The 21,185-nt window shown below is 41.3% G+C and overlaps 1 protein-coding gene and 1 long non-coding RNA gene across 11 annotated transcripts in view; one reads left to right on the top strand and one right to left on the bottom strand.

Annotated features, from left to right (window-relative positions):
* Positions 1-21,185, bottom strand: part of EIF4ENIF1 (eukaryotic translation initiation factor 4E nuclear import factor 1) — a 42,418-nt gene that overhangs the window by 2,363 nt on the left and 18,870 nt on the right. For 7 of the 10 annotated variants that reach the window (XM_027124229.1, XM_027124228.1, XM_027124225.1 and 4 more), the window contains 12 exons: positions 20,784-21,070; positions 20,329-20,527; positions 16,583-16,758; positions 11,419-11,554; positions 11,033-11,212; positions 10,163-10,395; positions 7,026-7,097; positions 6,403-6,586; positions 5,388-5,467; positions 4,909-5,051; positions 2,309-2,393; positions 910-1,042 (listed from right to left, as the gene is read on the bottom strand). In XM_027124229.1, coding sequence (XP_026980030.1) covers positions 910-1,042; positions 2,309-2,393; positions 4,909-5,051; positions 5,388-5,467; positions 6,403-6,586; positions 7,026-7,097; positions 10,163-10,395; positions 11,033-11,212; positions 11,419-11,554; positions 16,583-16,758; positions 20,329-20,527; positions 20,784-21,070 — 1,908 coding nt within the window. Of the gene's footprint in view, positions 1-909; positions 1,043-2,308; positions 2,394-4,908; positions 5,052-5,387; positions 5,468-6,402; positions 6,587-7,025; positions 7,098-10,162; positions 10,396-11,032; positions 11,213-11,418; positions 11,555-16,582; positions 16,759-20,328; positions 20,528-20,783; positions 21,071-21,185 lie in introns of those variants that run through there. The other 3 variants (XM_027124226.1, XM_027124234.1, XM_027124233.1) reach the window with 3 other exon arrangements.
* On the top strand, positions 2,888-13,242 carry LOC113629664 (uncharacterized). The gene is made up of 3 exons (XR_003436648.1): positions 2,888-3,406; positions 8,590-8,806; positions 12,809-13,242. It is a non-coding gene; the product is annotated as an uncharacterized LOC113629664 (long non-coding RNA).

The following is a 21,185-nucleotide window of genomic DNA, read 5'->3' as shown; positions in this document are numbered from 1 at the left end:
TTTATTTTTGCTACACTCTAAAAAACCAAAGACTATGAAGTTGTAAATGAGATAACTTTTAAGAAGCCCACATCTTTGTTCTTATAACCTTCCCAATCCAGGAATAGCTATGGGCAAGCAAGCCTGGCATATCAGGTCTGGTGGTCTAACTCAGTTGGGCACCCTGGTCTGCCCATATGCCTGTGGTCTGCATCTGTGTGGGAGCTAGTCCTATCCTAGTCAGCTGCTTGGGATTAACATGCTTTTTAGTCTAAGGGGAAAATCAAGTGAGTAAAATTATGCAAATCCATCACAACAGAAAGCTTAAAGAGTAATTATAGTCTGGTGAAGGAATCTGAACTGCCTTTTAGTAGGACCAACAGGATTTCTTTTTTCTTTTTTTCTCAGAAGCTTTCTCACAGGCAAAAAGCTCTCAGACCAATACTCTAGACCTATGTAAACCTCACTCATTAGAATCTGTTTCACTATGTCCTTAAAATCCCAACTGTGCAACCCCTAAAAACCTCTTACATTTTCTACATATTTATAAAAGGCTCTCACACACCTCCTATATGCTTCACCCACTGCAGATTTTATTAGATGATTAGTCTCCACAGACTGGAGAGAACCTTTCAGAAATAAACCTGGTTGAACTTTTATTAATTTGCCAAATAAATGTACTAATAATTCAAGCCAAAATAAGGATCCTAAACTAATGCTTGTTCTTCCTAATACCAGCACTCATGCCTGCCACGGTTAGATTGGTCAGAATTTCAAGTGGCTTAAGTAACTATGAGCTGGTCCAACCCTTCTCACTGTTAGACACAGAACTGTGGTCCAAAGCAACCAGGGGTCTTGCCCAGGGCTTTGCAGGCTGATGCTCTGTCACATACTTTATTGGGCAGTACATCCTCAACAGCTCTGCAGTACCTTCACTGGGCTTCTGAGTGTCCTCTTTACTGTCACCAAGAGCTGCTTTTCCAGATGCTGGCTCCTCCTTGCTTTTCTCTTTGCTCTCGTACATCTTACGAATCACTGAGGTAGGAGTGAAGGAAGGAGAAAGCTGCAGAGAAAAACAGTATTAACACATTCTTTAAATGCCTTTCCTAATCAACTGGCCAAACTACTGAAGCTGAAGAGTCCCCTTCTGGCTACATGTGGCAGAGGCCAACTCCAACGTTCTGGTCTCTAGCTGCTGGAAGAAAAGCAACAGGATGGGCCAAATAGGCGGTGGCCCAAGTGCACCATCCCATGCTCACAATTTCATCAAAACGTGGATTTAGCTCTAGCATAAAGGTAGTTGAAGCACAGAAGCTTCAATCTACCTGTCTGCGGTGATGGGGATCTGCCTATGGCAGCCTCTGCTTCAGGATTAGGCTGGGAAGGGGGAAAGAACATGGCCAGAAGTATACCCTGCAACAGCAGCCCTCCCAGCTAGGAAAGGACATTTCAGCGACAACCACAGAACCTAAATTTCTCTATACTCGTAGTGTTTCCCATCTTAACCTGGCTACCAGAAAATCCACAATTATGTTCTTAAAGGTCTCCTCAGCCACCAGTACTCACTATTTGGGGTCATCTGTTCCCACCTCTTTATTGCCTACTTTTACATTGATGATTTTATTATGCATGCAACTTTTCTCATTAAACAATCCCAAATCCTTGATGACAGGAGACAGGGCATGAATTATGAACAGAAAAGCTCTTAGATCCTGCCTTCAGGGTGCTTAGTGCAAAGACCCACTTGAGGTCCTGAAGTACAGAGCAATAGTCTTTTCCCCTTATCAGCTTTGACTAGGTGATAAAGGTCTGTGGGGGGATGAAACCTAAAAAAGGTAAATAATGCTGGTACACGAGTCGGCTGTAAAACTTGACTTGTCACCACAAGTAAGCAAACCTCTCTATCCCAGCCTTAACTTGTATTGAGACCTGAATCTGAATTCGTGAACTCCCACCATGTTTCTCTGGACTTCCCATGCTCCAAGCCCAGTCACCTCACCTCCTATCCTTACCCCTGTCCTCCCCTGCTCCCCACTCCAATTCTTCATTTGTTTGAACATATCACACCACGCTGTATGCTCTGGCCCTTACTGGTCTATCTGCTGGAACACTTTCCCCAAGGTAGGGGCTTCACTAGAACTTACAATCCTGAGTTAGACTGTATCCTGAGAGGGGAGGGCCTAATAAATAGGCAGGCATAAAAGTCTATTAAATCACTGACTCCTGTGGAAGGCACTCAAGGACATTTTGGGGTACACAGTGATCCAACATAGGCACAACCAAACAGGGAGAAGCCTAGGAGTCATTCACAAAGGCAAAGGTCACTGACCATGCTTGTGATGGAGGCGGCTGGGGCAGGGGAAGAGGAATTCCCTCCGTGCACAGGTGCTGGTGACTTGGTCACTCGCGGTTGCCTGTGAACAAACCAATTATCAGTGTGAGCCCCAAGCTGCTCAAACTCCAAGTTCTAAAACCACATAAAACTCAAGGCCAGCCTAGGAAGCATCCCATTTCCTTTCTTCAATTCAATTTCCCAAGCATTTAATAAGTGTCTAACATATGCAAAACCATGTGCTAAGTTCTGAGGAAAGACAAAAGCTTAATGATACATGGTCCCGGGCCTTGCAAGAACTCTCATCTAGGGGAGATACTTACTAACCTAGGGCAAACAAGGAATGTCAATATTAGGGTACCAACAAAGTACAATGGGAAAATGAGGGGTAGAAGGAATGAGAGGATACCCCTACGATGCAGGGACTTTGCAAAAGCTTCTCTTGGAAGGAGCTGCATTGAGTGTGCCAATGATAAACTACAGACGGAGAACAATGATTCAGGTAGAAGGAACAGGTACAGGGACTCGGGAAGGCCTTGGGAATGTAGGGTTATCCAGCGCTAGTGTGTAGTTTACTTGCTGACTATTCCAGTGAGGTAGACTAGGGAGAGCCTTTATTCTGTAGGGCAGGCTGTGCTCCAGAAGGTAGGGAGCAACACTGAGTAGTACAGTGCCTGGCATAGAACTGAGGCTCTGTGAGACACTGATTCAAGTCAAATAGAGCACCAAGACTTTGAGCTATTTTAGGACCCAGTTACATGAAGCATTCCCCGCTACTCCTGGTCTACACACAGGGTTGGTCCCAGGCTTCCCTTATCAAGTTTAAAAGAGCAGACTTCCCTTCTCTCCCCAGACATCCTACTTATTCTCTCTTAACTTGGAAGAAAACAGGAAACAGTTGATGACATAAACAGGCTGAGAGAAGAATGAACTATGTGAGCTCACTGGGTAATCAAAGCTTCACTGCATTTCAGCCATGTCAGACCTTGTTCTGCAAAGGCCAAAGCTCCAAGTACAGTCAATGATTCTGGAAGTTCTCTGACTCATAAGCAGATGGGAATCCTAAACTCATGGCTTCTTTCCAGTCTGTACCAGGTAAGCCCCAGTGCTGCCACCCTGAGACTCTATGAGTATGATGACAAGGGGAGAGAGAGACAGTAGTACTCTGGGTGACTAAGAGGTAACCTCCAATCTGGTGGTTCTGCACGACCTATCATTTATTCCTTCTGATAAACATATTTAAGCACCTACTATGTGCTAGACACTGTTCTAGGTGCTGGGGATACAGCAGTAAACAAAACAAAAATCTCTGGCTTCATTACATTCTGTGTTTGCAGGATAGAAGGGTTACTATGGGCAGGGAGACAGAAAAAAAAATATGCTAGAAGGTGATAGGTTCAATAAAAAAATAAAGCAAGGCAAGGAGAAACCATATCTGTTGGGGGACACAATTGTGTACACGGTATTCAGGGAAGGCCTGCCATTTGATCTAAAAATTGAAGGCTCCACTGACAGTGACTTGGATCTACCTGCTAGCTTCAAGTCAGTCACATTTTAAAAACCTAAGTTTCTGTATCTGTAAAATGCAGTTCTTTACCCCATCTACCTCACAGAGTTGTTGCCAAGAGCAAATTAAATTGTGGATATCAAAAGTGCTTTGAAGGTCAACAAATCGTTACATTGTAGACAGAAGTCCAGTGAAGAGGCTTGGCAGACCAGTCCTGAGCTCTCTGTTTAGGCTGAGGGCTATAGATCAGACACATTTATGCAAGGGAATGGGGTACTTACTGGTCCCAATGTTTTCTGAAAGTTTCAACATACAAAACCAGCTAAAGGAAGACACTGAGACAGCAATTTTAATAATCACATCAAAACAAATACGGCTTAAGTAACAAATACTATATGGGGCAGGAGTACAGTGTTCAAGGATACATATTTTGGTGATAAAACTAAAAATACGAAGGTGGTGATTACTTTTAAAGACTGGACAATGGTCACTTCTGGAGAAAAGGGGTATTATCGGGATAAGGCACAAGGAGGGCTTCTGGGTAGCTAACGAGAGTTTACCTTACAATAAGCCATACATTTGCTTCATGCAGTTTTCTGCTTATTTTATTTTACAATAAAAAAGAACAATATTGCTACCCTTTCCTCCCCAACTTATGGTTCATTTCATTTCACTACTTGTTGAAACTAGTGGAGAGAATGGGAGGAGAGTGAAGTCAGTAATCATTTGTTAACAGTTCTGACCAACAAACCTGAATCAAGGCACAGTTTGATACTCAACAAGGAATCTGAGGGGGAGGAAGCTAGGTGTAGTTTTACTTTTCATCATTTCATAAGCATAACTGCAAATAAGTAGCTATGCTAGCTACATGTGTAAAAACGAATCCGCTAAATGAAAAATATAAATAAAATTATATAGGATGAAAAGCCTATGCCCCTGCACTAGAATTCAATCATACGATTTCCTCTACTGAATATTCAGGAGATGGAACTGTCACCATATATTGTATAATATATCAGTGTGTAAAACAGAAGTTATACTATGGATAACTAATTTGCAAATCTCCACAAGGGTAGGATTAATAATTTACCTGTTTCTGAATCCATCTCTGGTTCTGTCCACCTGTGGTTTGCCAAAACCAGGCTGGTAGAAGTTTGCTGCCTGCACTGCAAGGTCATGTGGCAGGGCCAGTCCCTCCAAAGCTGCCTGTTGCAATTCTAGCTGGCTCATCTGCTGAACAGAAGTGGCAGAGGGGGGTCAGCAGAAGAATGACAGTCAGTGCACTTTCTACAAAGGTCTCTCTTTGCTCTTTTGGGAAAGGTATGTTTAAGCAGCAGCTGAGAGAAATTAAATACTGCAAACCTGACTAAACTATGCTGCCATCCACTGAACAGAATTTCAGCTATTTAAGTATGACATAATTTCACCAATTTTCTAGCCTTCACTGAGCTTGAGTTATAATTCAAAACCACTTCCAAGCATTGCAGCAATTTAATTCTCTATCCCACAAGCAACAATAAGGGTAAAAAGCAAGCAACAGATTAAGTTTGAGAAAGAGCTCAGCCAGACCTGGGCTGTGACAGGGCTCATGGGCTTGCGCATGCCTTGGAATGGATCTCCGAGAAGCTGCTGTGGTCCTGGTGTGAAACCTGTTGGGAAGGTTAAAGATTCAGTGCATGTCAAGATAGCACCTGTCCCTCCAAGAGGCATTATCACCAATGCATGCTGCTCCTCGCTGAACACCATCTCTCTCAGGAAGTACTGATTTCCTGGGCTGATGATGTCTCTCTTCTTCTGTGGACCTCAATCAGAGCACTTAATGACTCAAACTGCTGGTATCTATCTTCCCAGCTAAGCTGTCAGTTTTGTTTCTTTCAGAGCCGAGACCTCTATCTGGGAGAGAATAGCTTTTCTAGCCAGTGATTTGGCCCATTGCAACCACACCAGCTGATACCAAAGCAGAGGCCAGTGCTCTGAGGTTCATACTCTTTCCATTATATCTCCCTAATTGTGGAAAGATTACAAAAACTTCCTCTCAAGGTATGACTGGCAGGGGCCAGAGCAGCCAGCAGCCTAAAGTGGTCGCAGGTGCAAGAACACTGAGATTGTGTTCAACACTTTGCTAAGACAGCTTTCTGGAAGTGCTTCTTCCATTCATGTTCTGAATTAGCCACAAGATCTCCCAGTTGGTCGTGTACAACTTCACCAGGTTGGTAGAGAGCCACTACTCTGACTTCTCTATTAAGGAAAAACCTATGGAGCCAAATTAACTTTTCTAGATTGAATTCCCAAAATAAGGAAGATGACTAAAAAGCTGGATCCAATTTAGATCAACCTCAAGAGAAAAAGTACAAAACTTCACCATGAACCTATTTATCTAGAAGGGCAGCTGGATAATAAACTATCTTCCACATCTGTGTCCTTACCACCCCCTGAAAAAATCATAACAAATTAACACATTTCTTTTTAAATTCTTCAAGGATACCCATGAAAAAGACTTTGCCAGTTTTAAGGGAGAGGTATAACCTAGGGGAAGGGGAGGGGAAATGATAACAGATAGGCATCTACGCACAAAAGCATTTACCAATTGGTGATGGTATTCTGGGACGAAGGTAGTCTGCTGAGGCTGCTCTCGTCTGAAACACCTGTGACAAGGGAGGAGAGGGTGCTCTTTGGCCCAGTAAAGATGTCGTAGGCTCCAAGCTCCCCATAAGGCCACTCAGAAGATTGGAAGAAGCAGGTCTCTGAACAGGTGGACCCAGAAGTTCCTAAAGGCAGAAAAGTCAAATCCTTGTGAACAAACCTAGTTCTTCCTCCTAGTCAGAGGTTGCCAATGATGAATCTCCCTCCTGTTGCACTAAAGGACTTGGCACATGTACATTCAACAAATTGCTCTGAATGTTCAGCTACCAACATTTCCTTTAAGTTAGTGCTACAAATATAAGTTAGATACTTTAAATTTCCATAGAAATTGCAAACCTGCAAACTGGAAACCAAGCGCTTACTTCATCATCTTTTTTAGCCACCTACCCACCCCACATTGAGATTAACAAGCGACACAGAACTATGTCAGGCAGCAACATCATATCCTTCGTTGCCGGGCAACATGGATCATTCTCTAAGGCCCAAAGGTGGACCACCACACAAAACCAGTTTGGAGGACTACTGTTCAGGACTCCAAGGCCTCGGTATAAGATTGTGAAGTACCTGCAAGATGTTCTTAGGGACAGGCTGGCTTGGAATCTCAGCAGGGGACATCAAATGGCTTTCAAGCGTTCGCTAAAAAAATCAAAGGAAAACTGGTTTTAACCTTCTTACTTACTAAACTTATTAATTGGGGACCACCACAAGAAAACATAACTCCCCAGGGAGTTAGCACTTAACAGCAGAATGATGTCCATATCACAGAAAAGTCAGATCAACTTGTCCCACTCTCTCATCACACAGGTCCCAAAGATCTCGGAACAGAAAGAATTTTCACATGTACGTGCAAAGTCCACTCAGAGACCCTCAGACAAGGTCTTTTCTGTGGTAACCCTAAGTCCATTTTACTATTTCTAACACTGTGACCAAAAGAAGGGGAAAAGAAAATGGCGAAACAAGGGAACACTTATTTACTGAGAAGGCACAAGTAGGAAATTTTGATAATCTATAGATTTTAATTTGAGGCAACCTTTGCTACCCATTGTCTTTAACAAGATTTATAGACCATAGATGGTACGAAAAACCTAGTAACAACATGTGAGTTTGGCCAAAATTGTTATATTTCAGAGTTTCATATTTCAGGAAATTTAAACTTTATTATTTTTTAACAAGCTACTCCAAATGGGTCTCATATACAGGGCAAAATTCATATCCTCCACTTTTAGCTCTTTTAATGCAGCAGCAGTTATATTTTGCATCGAACTTGTATTACCTCTGGTGCTTCAGGACATCCTTGTGTCCATTTAGCTCTGCCTGAAGTGCTTTCTCTGTCAGTTTCCCTTCCACAAGCTGGAACTGCCAAGGTCCACAGCAATGTCCTCGGGAGTGACAAATAGCCCAAAGATATCCAAGTGTTTCATTGCTGGTTTTGGAATTGGAACTGACCGTAAATGATTTTAATAAGATCTCCTCAAGAGTCATTTAATTCCGTTTAACAAAAACAAATAGGCGGGCTTCCTTGGTGGCGCAGTGGTTAAGAATCTGCCCGCCAAGGCAGGGGACACAGGTTCGAGCCCTGCTCTGGGAAGATCCCACATGCCGTGGAGCAGGCCTGTGTGCCACAACTACTGAGCCTGCGTGCCACAACTACTGAAGCCTGTGCGCCTACAGCCTGTGCTCCACAACAAGAGAAGCCACCGCAATGAGAAGCCCGTGCACCGCAACGGAAAGTAGCCCCCGCTCGCCGCAACTAGAGAAAGCCCGCACCCAGCAACGAAGACCCAACACAGCCAAAAGTAAATAAATAAAATAAATAAATTTATTTAAAAAAACCCAAAAAAAACAAATAGGCAACTTTATACTACATGGCTTACTATATTTGGAGGATAGTGTCTACAATTTAATTTGAAATAGAGTTTAGACTGAACCAACATGTCCTATTTTGGGGATAAACAATATGATTGAACCAAAACAGAGGCAGATCAGAAATAGTATACATAACACAGTCACAGTAACTAAAAGCTTGGAAGAACTCCATGACTTAAACAACAATATGCAAATCAAGTAATATTTTGGGATAATGCCCGGTACACTTATTACATTATTTTCTTGTTGCTTTCTTTTCTAGGTTGAGTTTGTGTTACTCTTCGCCTAGCACCTTAAATTATATCATCCATTCCTTTATGCGTGTGTTTGAGGCTCATTCCATTCCCTCAGCTGAAGCCAGATATATTTCAGAGCACTGAAACCCCAACATCATACCAGTTATCCTCACAACTCCAGGTCAACTGTGTTAATATCAAACCCTAGAATCATATCTGAAAGAAGATGTTCAAAAGCATCAGGTAAACTGTTGAATTCCCCTGCTCCCATTTCTTTACTTACAATAAAAGTGGCTATTTACAAGATTTGATCCCTACCACTGTAGTCAGCACGTAATCACCATGACATAAAGGTACTGGGTTGACCAAAAAGTTTGTTTGGGTTTTTCCGTTAAATCACAGAAAACCCCAAATGGACTTTTTGGCCAACCCAATAACAAGAAAGCAGGACAGGATAGTTTGCAGTCCTGTAATCTGGTCCTCATTTGAAAGCATTTATATCTAGTAATTCTTTGCATGGAAATTATCTAAAGCAGCTTACAAGGAACATTCCCCTATTACTGGCATGGTGTGGTCAGATACACAGAAGTAAGTCTATCTTATACCTATCTGAGATGCCTCCTTTCAGAGGCAGAGAGTCAGGTAGGTAGGCCAGGAACAATGGCGTCTGTTAGGATCTAGCACTAACAGCTGGTCAGAAAAGAAACATCAAAAATCAGCTGCCCTCCACTGGTACAAGGCACAATGAAACAGCTACTTCTCCCATGGTTAACCTATAGCTCTCAGACAAGAAGGTGTCAGGAAAAACAAGAGACAAAACTCAGTTTGGTGAATTTGCTATAACATAGCAACTAGAGTAAGTCTATGTTTTTATTTATTATTCAGATTTACCATTTCCCTTTCACTTTGTATCATCAAGGGTTAGCAACAGTAACACATAGACCATGGCTGAGAGGCGCCCTCTAAATGTGTTATGACAAAGACCAGTATGTGCTACACACCTGCATTTACTGACATGCAGTCACCTTGTAAACCAACTTCATGTCTAAAGGTGTTTTAAGTTTGGAGTCACAGCTTTTTTTTATTAGTAAATTAACAGAATGCAACTGTCTTGAAAAATTCATCTTAGATACTTTACAAATGATATGTATACCTGTCAACTGCCTAATCAAGAAAGCAAGTAATCTCAGGTATCTGGGAGTAATTAGAAGTTGTGAAAAGATTTTACTCTAAAAATATGGTAAGTTACTTTAACTTAAGTAGCCGAATAAACTGAAAACCTTCTCTGGAGCTCATTCCAAAAGGTATGTTTACACCTTTTTTTTTCCAGCAGTGAGTTAAGATAAGCAAGTTATGTCTGAATCTTTCAATCGCTGTACTGTCATGCACAGTAACTACAGATTAACCACAAGCCTGCTTTTTCAAGTAACAAACAGTATAGCAATAATTAAAAAACACACAAAAGTAGCAAGGACCAACTGACTACTAAAGAATTTCCAACTTACTCGGAATACCTTTTTTAAAAGCCATTTATTGGGTGGGAAGTGGAATAGAAAGAGGGAAAAGGAGAAAAGGTTGGGGTTTGTGCCAAATACTTACGCTGACTTTGGGCTGAGAAGGCAAAGTCCCACTTGCCTTCATGGTGCTCACTAGCTTGTTGAATGCAGTCATATCTCCATCTTTTCTGAGCTGTCGATTGCTGGTCACAGTACTCAGGGTCTCCTCTAAATGCTCTGCCATAAAGGGAGTTGAATTCTTCACCTGCTGGTCCACCTTCAAGCCCTTGAGCCCTGCTTCTACCTCTTCCACTGAAAGCACAACCCCTGAATGTGCTGAAAGGTTGAGAAAAGTCCAGGTTAAGCGAAGCAAAGGAATATGTGGTAGGAATTCTCTTTGTATACCATGATGGTTAAGGTGAAAATAATTTATTTCACAGTTGAATTGAGGTGGTCAGAAAAGGCTGACACCAAAAACAGACAAACTGAAGGCACTGAGATCCTGCAGGAGGACTTCTTATAATGAGTCTTTTGGAGACTTATTACCAGGGACAGGAATCCCAGATGGCCCAACATGAGAAAGAGTGCTACCTGCACTATGGTTAATATATCACGAAGGTTGTATGTTGAGGGCTTAATAACCTAAGCAAGAACATGGCAGACTGGGGCAGAGGTGTGAGGAGCTGCCAAGTTATGCTCGGGAGGACTACAACATTCACGGGAGTGTTATACTCAGGCTCCAGGTAAGGAGGACTTAGAAGAAAAGTTCTTACCATGGAGCTTGTGACCCAGTGACTACCAGATTCTCAAAGAGGTGGTACTGTTTGATAAAAAGTTTTTTTGAAGAACATTAAACAAAACCCACCATTATCTGACTTTTGATGAGATAGCAGTCTGTTAGAACCAATTCTGCCATTAAGACAGAGCATCCAAATGTTTCAAATATCTAAAGCAGACTCTAATAAAAACTTACAGCTCTCTTTAAGCTTTTCTTTATTTGCAGAAAGGCTGGAAAGGAGAGGTTTTAAATCCACTTTGGCTTTCTGTAGCATTTCTAGAATATCCACTTTATTTTCAGCATGGTCTTCTAATGGTATAGGAGCAAAATAATTCCCCGAGTTCTGTCCAGGAGAGAGGATGGCTTGTTCCAGACCTAGTATTGCAAGTAAATATATTCATAATTAATTGGTCCCAATAAAGCACAGAAACATATCTTCAACAGTATTAAAAGGACACCAATTGAAGGGCTTTTTCAGTATCCAGAAACCCTTTAATGGACCCCTGACTAATGAAGACAAAATGAACCATATCAGGGAAAGCTCAAGTCTACATTAAGACCAGAACCTGAAGCAATTTTACCTGCAAGTCTCTCCAGCTCTTCATGTGGTGTTGACCCAAGACTGCTGGATCGGCTTCCTGATCGGCTCGGGTTAGAGAACCACCTACTAAATCGACTGGCAGAGACTGACCCTTCTCCCAAAACATCTTCTATCATCTAAAGGGAAAGATAAAAGAAGCTAAGATAATAGTTTCTAGGTGAAAAGGACAAGAAGGTTCAAATTTTAAGAAAGGGTCACTTACTTTGAAACTTCCTTTGATGCTGCTGACCTGAAGGCAAACACCCTCAGAACTTAGGATTCTGATCATCTTTAACTTTTCTTCCCCTCCTGGATCATTTCTGAGTAACCCAAACTTGGGCATAACCAACCATGTATTCTCTCAGCATATAAAGCAAAACATCTGTGCTACAGAAAGTGTTCTGGTTTTCTATTTTTGCCTCATTAGAAAATCCATCAATGTTCTAAGAGGGTATAGTTTTGAAATCAAAATCAGCACCAGAGTAAAGCATTCCATTGCCAAGCTGATGAGTGACCTTCAACTAAGCATCAGGTATGGAGAGCTGATGAAAGAAAACCCTTGCTTCAGACTTCAGCAACCTCAAGGTTGTAATAAACATCATGAAATCCAATGCTGACAATTTCAGAACCCAAAAGCTTAAAAGTAGAGCTCATAAAGATCATATTTCCAAGTCATATTTCCTAATCAAAGTCCAAGTCAGAATGTGAAAGATGAACTTTTAATTGATCTCTAATATCTGTTTGAACTTAATGGAAAGTTTTCAGGTGTTCGTTTTCTTTTAGATCTGACCTCCATAGTTTTTGGTTTAATAATAAGAGCAATTAAATGATGCACTATGATCAGAAGTAATTTCTTCAACGCTGTTTCATAACAGCAATTTCTATTACCAATCCTTCTTAAAAACTAAATTTAAGCATTGAAAATGAAATTTTCAGTTGTACCCTATTATAAATCTAATTAAATATCCAAAATGACCTTTATGCAGTTCTCTTATCAATATTTAGAAAAGACAAGATAAAGCAAATATCAATCCCAAAATGAGGCACATCCTTGACAATAAGGCATAAACAGAAAACAGGTTTTTCTCAAGACTGGTACACAGATGACAGAGTTAGGGACTTTGTTTTATCTGAAGTCTAAAACCCCCAGTTTCTAGTCAAAGTTCAGCAGTGGAAGGTTAGATTTATTCTTTTATTCTTATCTGGAAGAATTTTCTCATAACACATACCCAATCTAAGCCACAAATAATTCTCTTGAACACAAGACCGAGACATTGATTACTTGGGGTACTTCTATTTTCTTAGGTATTATTCAACAGTTTCAGTCACATTCCACTTGTAGACTCTCATACCTTAAATAATGCTGACTTTTTCTTTTTTCTTTTTTTTAGGGCAAAGACCAATTTTTTTATTGGATTTGGCTTTGACAAGTACTGGCAAACCCTGCAGACATGAATACAAAATGATTGTAAACAAACAGGCTGTGCCAGCAAATGCTGACTTTCAAGTCCACTAATTTGCAATCATTAAATTATAGGAGAAGCATTATAGTGATGTTTCACTGTGAAAAATTGGGAATTGTACCCAAAACCCAACCACCTTGGTGATAAACAGGAATTTTTAAAAGTAAAAGCTACAGCTGTTTAAAATATTTTAATTTTGAAAAGAGTTTGAAATTTTAAAAATAGTAAAAATAGCTTTGCACTTTGTTTTTATTTCCTCTGATCATATTGTATAGGAAAAAAGCCAGAAGATACACAGGAGGAACATGAAAAAGTAAAGGAAGTGAATATAAGGTATCTGGACATTTTCTAAAGATTTGACAGTAAGTGTTAAGAAAGTCATTTCCATATTTTGATCAGTGACCAACTTTGTTTGTTAGAGAAGCTAAGTTTTATTATAGCTAAAACATAAGTAGAGACAGTCGCTTTTACACACCACTTACTATAAATGCCAATTTCAAGAAGCTAGAGCATTTTGAACCCAAAAAGAATCTTGAGTTTATCTAGTCAGTCATTTTTTACCAGAGCCAGCAGGGATACTCTAATACCAGTCCCTCCCTCCCTCCCCTTATGCACATTGGTACTCAGCTGACTGCCGCCACATCCCACAGCCTAAGCTAGTCAAGAGGAGGAGACTGTGAACTGCAGTCTGGTATGTTTCAGCTGCTCTTTCTAGACTACATTTTTAATAGCATTTTTAAGGTAACCTATATGACTGTTAGTTTGGTCCGTTAAGGGTCATTTAGACTAGTCATATCCTAGGATTCATATTATTCTGATACAGATATTGTGAAATATTTTTGCTCTTTGACAATTACTAAGTTTTACTAATCAATGCTTTTCTTTCATTACTTTCCACTTTTATGGAAATTTCCATATTTTTGTATTTGTTTCACTCTAGCTTGATTTTTCTTTGGATTTATAATGAATGCATTTAAGGCTACACACTTTCACCTTAGCACACTTTTGATTATTTCACCAAGGTTTTTCTATGTCATGCTCCTGTTCATCACTCTACATAGTTTAGGATTTGTTTTGATTTCGTTTTTCTTCATTCAAAATACTTCTATGGGGCTTCCCTGGTGGCGCAGTGGTTGGGGGTCCACCTGCCAATGCACGGGATGTGGGTTCGTGCCCCGGTTCGGGAGGATCCCACATGCCGCAGAGCGGCTGAGCCTGTGCTCCGCAAAGGGAGAGGCCACAGCGGTGAGAGGCCCGCGTACCGCAAAAAAAACAAAAACAAAATACTTCTATGTACCTGTTATGTATTAGGTACTGTAGTAAGAGCTGCATATCTAAAATCAGCTTATTTTTAATTACATAACTGAAATTATTTGCACATGTGATCTAAATTTTCATTTTGTACAGATTTTCGTGGCTGTCAACTTCTGATGTATTGCAATGCCAGTAAATATAGCTTAAAAATATAGGTGTAATTCTGTTTATGCCAATTAATACCCAACATCTGTGGGTCCTACTAAGTGCCAGGTACTACACCTCAAACAGTTTATATTATTTGTCAGTTGATATTCAAATCTTATATAGCCCTTCTTATTTTTCCCAATTGACTGGTCATTTTCTGAGCATTATAATAGAGTCCAGCTGGTTATACAGCACAACCAGAGCATCTCTTTTTACTGATCCCAGCTTTGCTTTTAAGTGAATCTATTATAGAATATACACCTTAATGAGTAGTACCCTCCATGAAAAGCATGGAGAGATTTCCTAGCCAGGTACCTTCTCAGAATTAACCAAGTTTTGATTGAGGGTGAGGGCCAAAGGATAAGATGGTGCTGAGTTCCTATTCCTCCCTTTTATGCTTTATAGGCAGTATAGTTGGGGGGAATTAGGAGTAAAGACTGTTAACTGAAACTACAAAAATTAGAATTCAGTTTCCACTACTAACTAGCTATGTGACTTTAGGCAAGTTATTTAAACCTCTCTGTGCCTGCCTTCCTCACCTGTAAAACAGAAACAGTAGTAATCTAACTTACAAGAGTTTTGTGGGGATTAAATGACTTATTGGATACAAAGCCTAAAACAATCAGCACTGTATGCATGTTACCTATTATTAAAAGTTTAGTTTTGAATTCTTCTTCTGCCTAGTTACACAGGTAAGTTTCACAGGTACTCACATTTGGAGCCAAGTACAGGCCTCTAAATTTTGACCTTTTGCTGTGAAAACTTTTTACAATAAGATTTCCATCTGTCTTCTAGGAGAATGCAAAAAAAAAATGTCACTAAACACAGCTGGTATAAAAATAAAAAATTACTGTCCCCTCAAAAGCTAAGAATTTGAGAGGATCACTCAGTTTTACATCAAGTAAATTAAACTCATATCTGGATGCAACCCTTGTGCTCATAGTGAGCCAAAGGACTACTGGCCAGCTCACTGTAAGTGACGTATCTGGCTAGAGGACTTACAGTTAAAACTGTGCTAGAACTTAAGGAGCAAACCCACGCAGCTGCCGGTTGATCTGCAGCCGCCCTCCGCATATTCCTGAACAGCGCTATAGAAAAGTGTGGTCTTGGGCCAAGCTGGTCCACAATGAGGTAAGCTGAGAGTCGGAGTAAATGCTTAGCAACTTTCATAGCAACTGGGCATTGCTGTGATATTTGTACTTTATACTAAGGTACTGGTCCTCAATGGATTGGAAATAAAACCTGGCCTTCACCATAGAGAATTTGAGAAGTACTGCCCTAGAACTCACCTGTGGCCTTGTACCTATCAGTGCTATGCAGTGTCTGCTCACCTATTCCAGGTGGCCATCTTTTAGGCTTTTGGGGGCAGGCAAATGACAAAGGCATGCCTCTCTGTCATGCCCAGCTTTGTCCACTCATGCAATGATCAAACAAGAAGCAGTTACAGTTAAGGAGTAGAGTAAGTTAAGTTAGAACCACTAGTTCTAAAGGACTGGTCAAACTTACTTGCTGTATTTCATGTCCTGTAAAGAACATCTGGGACGTACAGATGCTTTTGGTCAAATGGTTTTTAAAATTCTATTTCATCAGTCCTATGCACTCCTTCAGCAACCACAGAAAAATCTCAATTCTGGGGGCACAGGCCACAGTTTTATCTTTTCTCCAAAAATTTGATGAGGCATTACTAATCCCTAAATGGCCAAAGGGGCCAGGAGCAAGGGCAGGTACCAAGTGAAGATTTGGGATGTCTTACTGTTTCTACTTTAAAAGTCGAGAAAGATTAGACCTCAACAGTTTAACAGCAACAGTGATAGTATCCCACATTCCTTTTCATGAAAGGTTTTCGGAACCATCACATCACACAGGTACCACCTAACCAGCCTTACCCAAGGAATGCAGATCAGTATGATACTGATCATCAGTAATAAAAATCCACCTCCACAATAAGGCTCTATAACAAACACTTAACAACTTAAAAATAAAAGCAGACAATGTTCTTAAACATCTGAAGAATTCTTAATCCAATGCTAACAACCTGGAAAAAGTTAACTGGTATAGAATTCTCACTTAGCCTCTCAAAACGAAGCCAACAAAAATTCAAATAATATTTAAGAATAAAAACCAAGAAACTCCCAATCATCTAGCAAAACAAAACTTTAAAAAGAGGTATCTTAAAGACTCAGGTCAAATTTAACCCTACAGTTGCTCCATCCATGTTGATAAGCATGCTGCTACACTCACCGAAGCCAAGCATGGCACCTTATCAAGGTTAAAGAACTCATTAAAGTCAAATTCTCCTGGGGACTGCTCGGGCAAGACGGCATCCCTTGGCACTTCCTGATCAGCAGCAGGCTCCTGTTCAAGGATGACCTCCACCTCATCCTCTTCGGCCACTCCTCCATTGCACTCGACCATGCCTGAAAGCAAAACCGGACAAAGACAGTCTGATCATGTAAACTGCTCCAGACATATTTTGTGGCCTCAGCATCATCACACATGCAGAAGAGCCACAGATGACTTTAAAAGCAGACTTCTTGTGCCAGTGCAGCACTTGCAATAGTAAAACAGTTCCCTTCCTATGGAAGCTAGAGGAGGAAAAAAGACTTAGTAACAAGTCAGAACACCAACATGATTTAGGAAGGATTATGATCCCTCCTCTGCCCATTCTTCAAGTTTTCTATAATGTAGTGGATTTTTTTTCTAATTTTTTTTTTAAAGGACAATTTTTGAGCCTCTCTTACTGCTTAAAAATGGAATGAAATTAATTTGGCTCTGCTTTCACCCATGCATCTGCATCACCACTTTAAGTCAGGGTTCAGCAACCTAAGGTATTTATGTGAAGCCTAGTCCAAGGGCAAGTTTCATTTGCCTACTGATTGTAGTTCATCCTTCAAGGCAAAGCTCAAATGGCACCTCCACTACAAAGTCTGCACTGCCTACCCATTTTTACCCTACCAAAAAATTAATCACCACCTTCTCTATAATGTTTGTGTTATCTCTCAGAGTACTTATCACACTATATTATAGGAACAGTCTGGTGAGATTGAGCTTTCTGAGGCAGGAAAGCTGCTCTCATCAGCTTTGTCTTACTCTGCAGTGCCTGGTTCATTTAAAACTGAGTTATGTCTGGTTGTTAGCATGGGAAGATAAGGTCTAAGAGAAGCTACCAAGTTTCCATTGACGGAAGCTAACATCTTAGTTTTAGCCAGAGGATGGGCAAAAGGCAAAATCCTTCAGATAAAAACAGACTTTTTCCTTTTAAAATAAGTGCACTGAGATACTGGAAAATCAACTTATTAATTTGAAGAAGAGAACTCCTAAAGCCCCTCCCTGCAAAAGCACCAATGTAAAAGCTGCCTATAGTTTCAAGATCACAGCAGACATGAAGTCCTCCTAGGAAAAAAAAAGTGCCAAAGCCTGGACCCATCCCTTCTCAAAAGGCCCCAACAGGACTGTAGTCTCATTATTCATCCAGGATATTCTAGACCAAGAGAGGCTAAATGCTATCATCTGCTTTCATTCCAATAACACTTCAAAAAGCTAGACAACAAGGCAGGGGACAACAACTGAAAGGTTAAGTGGCTTGCTTACCCAAGGTCTCAATACTAGCAGGTGGCAGAAACTTCAACCCTAGGTGGGCCAGCAGTGCTCTTCCATGCTGTGCTGTGTGTGTAAGGCAGCACTGCCCCTCCACAGAGGTGCCTGCCGCCTCAGAACCCTGGGCCTTCTGAGGGCCTAAGGCAACTGGCGAGACGGACGTTTGTGAGCCATGGACAAGGCAACAGGCAGCCTCTCCAGTGGGTCAGCACACACTTACTGCCAACCAGCAGAGGTAAATGATGTTCCTTAAAGATTGACATTTAACTATAACGACTACTTTGGTGGAGGTATTTTCCTCATTTTACAGACAAAGAAACCAAGCCCTAGAAAAGGTAAACAACTTAACAGCCTAATCAATGCCAAGTTTGTGTCCTTTTCTACTAGAGCAGTGCTTCTCGCTTCTAACTCATTTAACCCACCAGAACCTGTCTACCTACTTTAGGATGACAGCCAGAAGAGAGTCTGTACTTAGTTCATACTCTTACAAAAAAACTTTAGTATTTCTCCTATTCTTTTTTTTTTTTTTCTCCTATTCTCTTATATTTTGTGTTGAAATGAGAACATCTCTTAACAGAGATGCAAGCAGCAGAAGTGCCCCATGTGTAATTTTATGCCAGCTTGAGAGCAAACTGGACCTGACAACTGAGAGTGGGTAGGAACATGCATTAGCGGACAAACACAACTGGCCATTTATTATGATAGTCTCAAAAGCCAGGGACCCAGGAAAGATAACTAAGGGCAAGTGTTATTATCACATTTCAGAATGAACATATACTTTTCTTTTCTTTCTTTTTTTTTTTTTGGCTGCACTGCACGGCATGCAGGATCTTAGCTCCCCGACTAGTGATCGAACCCATGCCCCGTGGAGTCTTAACCACTGGACTGCCAGGAAGTCCAGAATGAACATATACTTTTCCTTAGAGAGAATACAAATTAAAATTTTCTATCAGTGGAGGGTTTTAACCATTTCCTCCTTCTACATAATTGTTTTTTGTTTATAAGTGAAATACATATTCAAATTGTTTCATTCATCACCATCTGTACAATACCTAGCACTGGGCCCTGTAGAGTAGGTGCTCAACACACACCTGTATTAAAATCATGCAGGCAAGGAACACATTTGTCTTGTCCATGGCTATACTCCCAGCACTATTACATGCCTGCAGAGAACTCTACATACCAAGTTCAATGGAAAGCTGGAACACAGACATAAATGGACTCAAAGGTGCTCATCATCCCTCCCAGTCCTTTCGTTCTTGCAGCCAAGATGCAACTAGAATACCTGTTTATCTTAAACACAGTAGCTAGGGCAATTAACCAATGGGGTGAGAGAGCCCAGACCCCTGGATTCTATTGATACTTGAGGCACTGCCATTAAACCCACGGGACAGGGTCTTGGTTGTCACCTCTTTCCAGTCCTGTCTCTTTGCATCTGTAAGATGAGGAGGTGACACTACTGATATATTTTGCTACTTTTGGCTCCTCCCATGTTGATACAAGAATGGTTGAAATTCAGATTTCATCTCAGTTAAGAAAAAGATGGGCTTTTTCTCATCAGAAGCCTGATCTTTACCATGAGGTGAAAAGACCACACTTGCTGGTGCTGCTTTAGTCTGAGTGTGAGACAAAGGCATCTCTCAAAGGCAATTTAACAGCAAAGTCTCCCAGGTTACCCACCTGCCTCTTCCCTGCTTCCTCCCAAGACCACCAGCCTGGTCACTGCTCTGAACACGACTAGTGGGCCCCCACCCTTCACCAGGTACCCCTTGCACATTAGCTCTGGCTTCTTCAGTTTAGCAAGGAAGATACCTGAGAAAAGTGAGTTTGGGAGAAGCCAAGTGACAACACTATGAAGGCCTAACACCATGGTGAAGGAGGTGGGCTCTGAAGCACAGCATCTTATTCAACTCCAAACTTCCCTACTCACTTCTTCAGTGTCCACAGACAAGTCACATAAGCTGCCTGCATCTCCATTTGCTCATCTATAAGATGGGCGCAATAATATCTGCTTCACAGGGTTGTCAGAAGTAGGATTATATTGACAAAACGCTTACCACGTGTCCAGTACATACATGCTCAATAAATGAGACCCCTCATTATTTCTATCACATCCTCTTACCTCTGGGGAACCCTTTGGTGTACATAGTTCTCTTACTGGGTAATGGGAGACTTTTCTGTTTAGCACTGCAGGCAGGACAAATTGAGGAGACAGTAGTACAATCTACACACACTGAACTCACACTCAGGAAGAAGTTTCAAAATCAGACTTCAACATTAAAAACTTGCCACTTTTAACACTGGTGCCTATTCCTAAGTGTACAATTAAGCCAATTATAAGCACATCTCATTTCAGAACAGTGAGCTTTCCTCTGAAAGTTTCTGCTGACCTTCCTTCACAGAGGTTGTCCGTCGCCTTGTTCTTTTTCTCCCCTTATGGTCTTCTTCCAGTATCTTATCATCAAAGCCAGTCAGCTCAATGGTTTCAGACTGACTTGTGGGTCCAGCTGAGAACCATTCTGGTTCTTCTTCTGTGTAGGAATCATTTCTTCTACGCTCAAAGACACGCTTACTATCCACAAACTCCCTCTGGAAAAGTACATAATGCAAAATAAAAAATAGGATTCTAGTTACGGCATTTCTACCTCAATCAAAGACTGATGAATTAAATAACGCTCAGTAGTACAATGAAGATGCTATGCTATAGACCTGAAGCCCCTCCCCAACCCCCAGCTCTCTGTTCCTCCCTCCAGCTTAACAACGGGCTGTGTTCACCCAGCATTTCAGGGTAACCCGGTATAAACGAAGTGAACACACGAGGTGCCAGAGGATCTAGAAGACAAACCCTGAAACGCTTGTCCTTGTAGTCCCTCTCTCGGTCTCTGTCTCTCAAGTCTCGCAGGTCCTTATCGCTAAGACGGTGATCCTTCTCAAAGGTCCGAGCAGAGATTATCCTCCCACTGCCAATCCTTCGTCCACCAAGCAGGCGGAGCCCATCACTGTCTTTCTCCAATGGGCTTCCTGAGCGCCGGGAGCTAACAGCAGCTGTCACGTGGCAGCCCCCTCCAAAGCTTCGTCTCTGTGGGCTGAGAACAACATCTAAGTCATCTTCTTTCACACGCTCTCGAGGATCTGGAAAGATGCCGGAAAGAGAAAGTTAAGCAAACCAGCAAGGGCATTCTTCCTCTCTAGGTGGTCTGTCCATGACTGGTGGCCATGGGGGTACTGGAAAAGAGTCACCACTAAA

This window comes from Aethalodelphis obliquidens, unplaced genomic scaffold (genome assembly GCF_003676395.1).
Source record: "Aethalodelphis obliquidens isolate GAN/ISIS:26980383/991018 unplaced genomic scaffold, ASM367639v1 scaffold28, whole genome shotgun sequence".
Lineage (NCBI taxonomy): Eukaryota > Metazoa > Chordata > Mammalia > Artiodactyla > Delphinidae > Aethalodelphis > Aethalodelphis obliquidens.
This window is presented reverse-complemented; position numbering and strand designations above follow the sequence as displayed.